Source organism: Apaloderma vittatum, unplaced genomic scaffold (genome assembly GCF_000703405.1).
Source record: "Apaloderma vittatum isolate BGI_N311 unplaced genomic scaffold, ASM70340v1 scaffold37045, whole genome shotgun sequence".
NCBI classification, from domain to species: domain Eukaryota; kingdom Metazoa; phylum Chordata; class Aves; order Trogoniformes; family Trogonidae; genus Apaloderma; species Apaloderma vittatum.
The window spans coordinates 16,376-25,367 of record NW_009719495.1 but is presented as its reverse complement, the minus strand read 5'-3'; the positions used below and the strand labels follow the sequence as shown (position 1 = coordinate 25,367).

The window sequence follows — 8,992 nt, the reverse complement described above, 5'->3', positions numbered from 1 at the left end:
GATTGCTTTAATGAAACATAAGTTCCTCATACAAAGAGTGGAGCTCTTCTCTCTCCGATGCCATTATTTCTTTCGGAAGATGATGGCAGCTTCTAGCCTTTGATCCTGGATTGCAGCCAAAAAAGCAACTGACTCGGGAGTCTCCCACGGGGCAATTCACACACCTGCGAGTCCTCCCACCACCCATCCCAATAAAATTAAATTGGATGTTACATTCACCTGTTCACATTTTGTGTTGGAATGAAGTGTAGCAAAATCTATACTTGGCAATATTCCTTGTACTATTATTGTCCGCACAATAAAGGTGAGAGGCAGAGTCAGGTACTCGCAACGAGAGAAGGAGCCAGGTCTGCTATCCCTGTGAGAGTGGCCCAGTGATTCCAGTGCTCTCTTTCCTCTCGCTGTTGGAGTGGTCTGCAAAAAGTATTGTGAGATAAAGTCCCAGGGAACATACATTTTTTTTTCTGACAAAGCCTCATAGAGCTCATCCTCAAACTCTTTTCCTTTTTCTCCTCTACAAGGGCAGAAATGGAAATGCAACAGGAAGACTTCCCATGGAGCAGCTTCCAGTTGAGTTTGCTTTTTTTTTCTTTTGACAGTTTTGGGTAGTGCTTTGGCACTCTTTTCTTCTTTTCTCTCATTCCCTGGAAAGGGGGCAAAAATTGCTGAAAAAAGCCTAACCACTCTTGAAGAGTTCATAAAAATGTGATTTGCGGTGGAGCTGTAAACCTGGTGTTTAAATGGTCCCTTTCTCGGTTTATTTTCCACAGGTCTTCCCCCTCGCCATGTCAAGGAGCATTAACGATGTGTTCCCTCTGCATTGCATTCCCCACCTGTCATCTTGCTAGGATCTAACTACAGAATGAACATAGCAGCTGTGTTGAATGCCCTGCTCGTGTCAGTCCTCGCTGCTGTGCTGTGGAAATACGTCAAGCTGCGAGAGCATGTCTTCGTGGTCGAAGAGGAGTTGGCCCTTATGCGTCAGTCTCAGGAACTCTCTCAGGCTCAGATTGACTACCATGCAGCTCTCCAGGCGCTGGTGGAGGACGGTACCAGAATGGTGTGCACCGGCAGGATGCACACCGACCGCATCTGCCGCTTTGAGTCCCTCTGCTACTCTACAGAGGCCGAGGAGTTTGTCTACTTTCACAGCAACTCCTCAGTCATGCTGCCCAACCTGGGCTCCCGGAGGTTCCAGCCGGCTCTTCTTGACCTCTCCTCAGTGGAAGATCATAACACTCAGTACTTCAACTTTGTGGAGCTGCCAGCTGCTGCGCTGAAATTTATGCCAAAGCCGGTCTTTGTGCCTGATGTGGCGCTGATCGCCAACAGGTTCAACCCAGACAACCTGATGCATGTCTTTCATGATGACCTCCTCCCCATTTATTACACCATGCAGCAGTTCTCTGATTTAGATCTGGAGGCACGACTCTTTTTCATGGAAGGGTGGGGTGAGGGTGTTCACTTTGACCTCTACAAGTTACTGAGTAACAAGCAGCCGCTCCTCAGGGAGCAGCTTAAAACCCTAGGCAGGCTCCTCTGCTTTACCAAATCCTATGTAGGACTGTCCAAAATCACGACCTGGTACCAGTACGGGTTTGTCCAGCCACAGGGGCCGAAGGCTAACATCTTGGTTTCTGGTAATGAGATCAGGCAATTCACCAAATTCATGTTGCAGAAGCTGAACATCAGCTTGGAGGAAAGCTCCAGTGAGGAGTACATCATAGTGTTCAGTCGAACACTCAACAGACTTATCCTAAATGAGGCAGAACTAATCCTGGCTCTCGCTCAGGAGTTTCAGATGAAAACCATTACCGTCTCTCTGGAAGAGCATTCGTTTTCTGACATCGTCCAGTTGATCAGCAACGCATCCATGCTGGTCAGCATGCATGGGGCCCAATTAGTCATGTCTCTCTTCCTGCCAAGAGGTGCCACGGTGGTGGAGCTCTTTCCTTATGCTATCAACCCCGAACACTATACCCCTTACAAAACCCTGGCAACCCTTCCTGGCATGGACCTGCACTACATCGCTTGGCAGAACACCAACAGGGAAGACACTGTTACCTACCCAGACAGACCTTGGGATCAGGGTGGGATTGCTCATCTGGACAAGGCCGAGCAAGAGCGCATCATTAAGAGCACAGAGGTGCCGCGACACCTTTGCTGCCGCAACCCTGAGTGGCTGTTCCGTGCCTACCAGGACACGAAGGTGAACATCCCGTCTCTCATCCAGGCCATCAGGCAGATTAAGTCCACGCCTGGACTCAAGAAGCAGAAGTGGTCTGGTAGCCTCTACCCTGGCAAGGTGAGGGATGCCAAGTGTCAAGCCTCTGTCCAGGGCACAAGCGAAGCTAAACTTGCCGTGTCCTGGCACATCCCCTGGAACCTGAAGTATCTCAAGGTCAGAGAAGTGAAATATGAAGTGTGGATACAAGAGCAAGGGGAAAACACTTACATGCCTTATATTTTGTCACATCAGAATCACACCTTCTCAGAAAACATTAAGCCCTTCACAATATACCTGGTGTGGATCCGCTGCATCTTCAACAAAAATCTCCTGGGACCTTTTGCAGATGTGCTCTTGTGTAGTACATAACCTGTTGCGCTTTCTGTACAGCTCTGCCCCGCTCTCCATCTGTGGTTGAAAACTTCTTGTCTTGTAGTTTGTAGAGGGCTGAAGAGGACTAGACTGTACCAGTGCCTAAGTGTCTGTTTTATTGCACTCCACGTGTATTCTTTAAATGGTATTTATTTCTAGTGAGTGTTTAAAAAAACCAAAAAACAAAATGCAAACAACAAAAAACACCTCTGTGTTCTTCAGAGTGACTTCCAGAGGTTAAATTACATGCTGAATACGTGTAATTGAAAACAGAATGAAAGTGAATTGTGTGTACCTTGGTCGTGATTTAAATTTGTTTCTGTTGTGTGATGAGTATTTAAGCACAATGTTGAACTGCAGTCAATTCCATGACTAGGTGGGCAATTCTCATCAGCTTTTTCATTGTAAGTTATTTTTTCAATAACTCTGACTGTAACTCTGAGTTCAAAATTTGGTACGAGAGCCTTCATTAAACTGCTGTAAACCTCCTCAATATTTTCTTTGCTTTTTATTATCTGTCAGAATTGTTATTATGGTAGACTTATTTATTGCTGTGATAAAATGTGTATATGGATAGCTTTTTATTTTTCATATTTTGGCTGAAGAGAATGAGACTACAGTGTCAGCTTCATGTTTAAAATCAGATTTTACTGCACCCTAGTAGCAGAAGGCTGGAGTAGCAGATAGTCGATAGAGAGGATGGAGTGCATAAAATAATTTACAGTGTTTTGAGATGCTTTCATTTTGTGAGTTACATACAGGTCTGTGGAAAAGGAACATGATGGGAGGGAGACTGCACTTACAGTCTGCTCAAGAAAATCCTGTTTTTTGGTGTTCAGTCAGAATGATCTATTGATAATAGCTGCTAAAAGGTACGTGCTTTGCTAAGTATTAAGCAGGTGGTCATAAAGGGAAGGTTTCTGGGAACAAGTTTTCCTGGATGTTGGTGGGAGGACACAGAGTCAGGCAGGGGACAGGTAGGTGGGTGCCATGGTATGGGGCTGGACAGAGCGCAGGTCAGGCTGATGACGCTCGTATGTCTGTTACTCTATTGAGGGGAGTAGGTTTTTTGAGACTTAGATTCATTTTCCCTGCAGTCAGAAATTGGCTTTGTTGCTGGGATAACACACTTACTACTTGGGACCTGATCCTACACAGTTCTCCTTTAGGTAAAGACCCCAAATGACACTATCTTTGAAAAATAGCTGTGTCAAGAGTACGGCTCTTGGGGAAGAGAAGAAAAAAGGGACAGTAGCATGAGATGTTGCCATGCTAGATCATAGAATCATAGACTCATTAAGGCTGGAAAAGACCTCTAAGATCATCAAGTCCAACTGTCAACCCAACACTACACTACTAAACTATATCCCCAAGTGAGATGTTAGCATCCTCCATAGTTTATAACCAGCGTTAAAGCAATAGGAAAAACACTTCCTTCTCCTCTCCCTCGCTCGTCTTGCCATCCTCCTGAGGTCTGGGTGGATGTTGGAATAGTAGGATAAATGGCTTGCACTCTGAGCGATGGGCTGATAGATGAGCACCTCAAAGTGGCATTATGAGTTCCAAGAGAGGAGGAGAAAAATGTTGCTGTACAAATTAGACAAGAAACAGGAGGGTTGAAAAATAAGTGAAATACCTCAGCACCACCCTGGTCCTTCAGGCAAGTGCTACTTCTGTATATTCATTTTCATGGTGTTTAAAGGAGGGGAAGAAAAAACAGACAACAGTCCCGAAGACTATGTTTCCTTTGCTGTTGTAGCCTTGCCAACTACTATGTTTTGCCTTTTAAAGGGACATGTGAATACTCCCACTGTTGTTTTCTTAGGACAAAATAAGCTTGCTGAATTATCTGAGCTGTTCCCCAAAGTCTCTGTGTGGCTGCACATCACGTGCCACAAACATCAGAGCTGAGGTGAGAAAAACTTCATGAGCAGGCGACAGACGTGAGCATAGGGTGTTCAGAGGAGCCACCAGGACCTGCAGCTCCCTGGGACCTCACTGGCTGATCACCTCCTGCTCACAGAAGGGTTTTGCAGCTACCTCGCATCCCCACATCCATTCAAGTTGAAGGTTGCCCCATGGCTTGTGGCTGTCCTCCCGCTGGCAGGTGCCAGGGTCATGATGCTGGCACCTGTAAAGTCTATATTGAGTGAGCCTTCTGTATTGATTGAGCCTTCCAAAGGCTAAAACCTAGTAAGCATTAGTTTTGCATCGGTTCTCAGAAGCAATTTTCTTTAGGTGTGTGAGTTGCCTGGGTTCTTCTATCCACCATTTGTTGGGGACGGGGAGTTGGGCTGTGCGTTTCTTTACTGCCTGCCTTTCTCTGTGCCTTTTGGAGCAATCCTCTGTCCATACTTTGCAGACTGTCCCATTTCACTTAAAATTATTTTCATATGCTTGAAGATTTGCTAACATTTGCAGATTGGTTATGGCACATTAACTGTTAACTTCTCATATCCTAATGATTCTAATCAACAAATTTGGCCACAGACCAATGAAGCGTCATGTAGATGAGTTTTCACACTCTTAACTCTAGCATGAAGTGGTTTTTTTGCATTGAGGCTCGCTTTTTGCAGAAGATAGTGAAGTGTGCTTTCCAAAAATATGCATTTGGCTTCTGTATTCCTCATCAGTGTTACGAGGAGTTTATGAGGTGGAAACAAAGTTAAAGGTTTTTTTGCTTTTCAAATTCTGAGATCACTGAACACTGAAGTTACGCCAGTGATGTTGCCATTTGCCTCCAACACCTGCCCAGTGTAAGAATGTCTGTACTGGAGCCTCACTGCTGTACATGAATTCCTTATCTGCTGGAACATGCAGCACATGGCCCAGCCTGTAGCTGTTATAAATTGGGCACAGTAATGTTTTGCTGACTTGCACTACCTCAAAATATGCTCTGGATTGCTAGCATCTTCCTGTAGTGAATTTTCTTTCCTTTCAATAACTTTGCCATCGGTGCTCTGCAGGACTGCACCATTTTTCACCCCCAATCCTCCTCTGTCCCATGGGCTGCTTGTTTCCCTTGCTTCACATGTATGTGCTGTCACACAGCCGCCAGCCTTCACGTTTGAGAGAGAGAAGAAAGAAAGAAGAAAAGCCACTTCTTAATTGATCAGAAGTAACACTTGCCTGGCATTGCTTAGTTTTGTCCTGTTAATGAATGCAGGCTCTGCACGCCCAGGGGTTGAGGCTGCATCTCTCACATGAGCAGAAAGGCAGGGCTGTATTTCCAAAATTCCTTTATTCCTCAGGTGAGTTCATGAGGCTCCTTTTGACAATTTGTGTTGTGCAAGAGACTGTCACCTTCTGCCATTGCATCACTTGGTTTTGCTCTCAAAGCAAATACATTAAGCTCTGTGATGCTGTCTGGCCCCACTGTCCTGGAAGAGCTGGGATTAAATCCAAAACCCTCTGGGGACAGGGCAGGATGCTAGTAGCAAACTGGTCTCAAGCTCCCTGCTGCCAGGCTTGGCTGTGTTTATGGAGGTGGATCATCTGGGAGGATTTCCTCTGGCCGCAGTTTCATATCTCCTTTTAATTCACCAAAGCACAAGGAGCAGCCTGCTCACCAACATGTACAAGGACGAAGGAGGACTGGATGGAGCACTTGATACTTGTGCCTGTGAGGTGCTGGAGCAGGAGCTGCAGGTTGTTCTGTTGCTTCTAGCCCAAACTCACCCTCAAAAACCGTATCCAAGAAGGATTCTAAAGAGGCTCCACTCTAATCTACCTTGGGTGTGTTTCTGAAGCACATACTGCCACTGGGGCTGCGGGCAGCTGAGATTTATAGATGGCACTTGTCTTAAACGGGCCAGCCCTTGCTCAGCGCAGGAGACCAGCGCAGGCATAGTCTGGAAGAGCAGGGAGAAGGTTAGAGTAGCACAAATTGAGAGATTAAAAGCTGCTGAGTCAAACCATCTCCAGGACTATCGAGTGATGGGATGGACTTACTCCAGGCAACCTGGCAGGTGATGTTTGGTGTGATCACCTGCAGGAGCTCACAGGGGAAAAATTTCAGGGCATGCACTTATCAGCTTCTGAGGTACCTAACACTTGGAAATAATAAATCCTATTTTTTTCTTTTGTTTTATGTGTGTATTTTAATAGTTTCTCTTTTGAGATGGTTGCTTGACAGGACACAATCTGTCAAGACCCTTTGCGTGGCTTTCAACCATTGCTCCAAGCAGAAATTGTCCTCTATGTGATAGCGGTGAGTGTCCTGAGCTTGCTCCCTCAGCTGGATGCTGCATGAAGACATCACTGATCTACTGGCCCAGTGAGAAGCAATGAGGATGCTGGTCCTCTGTGAGCAAAGTCCTCATATGGGTGCAACTCAGCTCCTCCTGCTCTTCCTCTGTGCAGCCAGAGGTGCACCTTGGTGGCCACCAGCTGATCATCCTCTCACCAGCCAGAGATACTCCAATGCTTACACAAGCACTCAGCTCTTGACAAGTGTGCAGAATCCTAAACCTCATGCAGAAAAAACATGCCTGCCACAAATTATTATTGGCTAGCTTTTGCTTATTTGCCTTTTTTTTTTTTTTTTTTTTGCTATGGGTTTCTCCAGCTTTTGGCTTCTTTCTTCTCGTATACTGCTTGTGGGTGGTAGGGGCAGGCAGTGCCAGGTTAGCTTCACTCTGCACTCGTTACTCAGTGTGTGTTTTACATCTCCAGAAAGTGACTGGAGATATTTAATAAAAATATTTGGTTTTGCAGAGTTGAAATTGAGTTTTTTCTGTCTCCTTCCTCCCCCCTCCCAATTCTTTTGGTCAGATCCTTTTCCTAAGGAAATAATAATTCTTAAGAGCAACAACTTGGGATATTTAAGAGCTACTGTGGAGGGAAAGGAATAAAAGGGAAAACCAAGCCCTTTAAAAGACAGCTTAGGAAATATGTTTGCAGGAGAAATTGGACAACTTCTTAGAAGATTTCAGTGAGAAATAACACAAAGTGCATTTTTTTGGATTCGTACCTCAGTCTCTAACAACTGAAGACGTTACTCAAGGTAAATGTGTAACAGGAATATTTTTCAAAGCAGTCTATTGACTTTATATTTTCTTCCATTTCAGGCCACCTTTTTGCCCCTATCTCAAAGGCTCTGTATGCCCACCATTCTGGGCTCTGTGGATGGTTTTTCCCAAGACACTAGCACCTCACAGGACCCAAATTAAATTAAAATACTTAGGAAATTATTCATTTTAAGACCTTGCAGGCTGTTGATGTAGATGGCTCTGAGGCAGAGTGACACTGGTTGCAGATGGGCTCACAAGGACTCTGAGCCAAGCCTTTAACCTCTTTAGGGCAAAAGTTGGTCCATCTGTGCAGCAAGAAGGTTGTTGCTGTCCAGGATCCCTGGGTGAAAGGAATTATATAAGCACGACATCTCTTAATTTATATTAAACAAAAGGTTGACTTCAGTATTTTTGTTGCTATATCTCATCTGCCGAGCTGCATGCATAGCAGATTTATTTCTACAATATTTTTGCTTCTAGTGTCTGTGTGGTTTAAGGCAGGGTAGGTTTAGTGGATAAAAAGAGCACTTAATTTTTCCCTGCTGGGCTTGGGGTAGGCACACTCTTGGAATGACTTTCAATGTGATGACTGACAGTCCATCTGTGCTGTGGGTGGTATGAGAAGCACCACCATCTGCATGTATGTGCACATCACCGTCCTTATGTAAAAGAAGTCACCTCCCCCAGTGTGTCCCCGCTAAAAGGGGCTAGCTAGTGGGGGGCTGGCTTTGATGCGGCAAGCCAGTGCAAATTTACACTGACTGAGGGCCTGGCTCTCCTTGTCACACTCTCACATTGTCCCTTCAGAACGTGCTGATTACTAAATTAATTGCTGGCACATTCAAAAAGATAAACTGAATAGCCTCCTGTTTGCTTGAAATAACTTGGCAGTGATCATCACCTTGAAAACTGCTTAGTCTTGCCATTTGAAAATGTGCCGCCTTTAAAATTTAATTGAGTTTCCCTTTGGTGCTTATTCAAATGGCTCACTTGAGTTGCCTGATTTACCTTCTGGGTTTGCTGTGTCCCTGTATGCATAATGTAGCATCTACAGACAAACCCACTCAGTTTAGCATCTCTCTTTTCTGTCTTAGAGGCTCCCTGTTCCTTTGTCCTGTCTTTGATATTATTCTGCTTGCTGGCAAAAGCCGTCACCTCCTCCAGCTTGGCTAGTGTTGGGGTAAGGTGGGCGGAGGTGGGATAGTCTGCAGGCACACCATCCCTGCAAGCAATGTCATTTTCCCACTGTTTGTGGATTTTTCACACTGTTTTCCTGTCAATGTTTCTATTGGTGTGACATTTCCATGATGAGTCAGTTCCTCCCGCTTCTTCAATCCACCTGGCAAAAAATTTGCCAGGTCCCTGTTGCCATCCACGAATG

General features: G+C 45.3%; 1 protein-coding gene across 1 annotated transcript; it reads left to right on the top strand.

The window, feature by feature from the left end:
• The first annotated feature begins 765 nt into the window (after nucleotides 1-765).
• Nucleotides 766-3,021, top strand: POMGNT2 (protein O-linked mannose N-acetylglucosaminyltransferase 2 (beta 1,4-)). The gene has a single exon (XM_009870653.1). The coding sequence runs from the start codon at nucleotides 863-865 to the stop codon at nucleotides 2,594-2,596; it is 1,734 nt and encodes a 577-aa protein (XP_009868955.1). The 5' UTR covers nucleotides 766-862; the 3' UTR covers nucleotides 2,597-3,021.
• Nucleotides 3,022-8,992: the final 5,971 nt, after the last annotated feature.

Coding starts and splice junctions, on each gene's coding strand:
- POMGNT2 (XM_009870653.1), top strand. CDS start 863: ATGAACATAGCAGCTGTGTTGAATGCCCTGCTCGTGTCAGTCCTCGCT.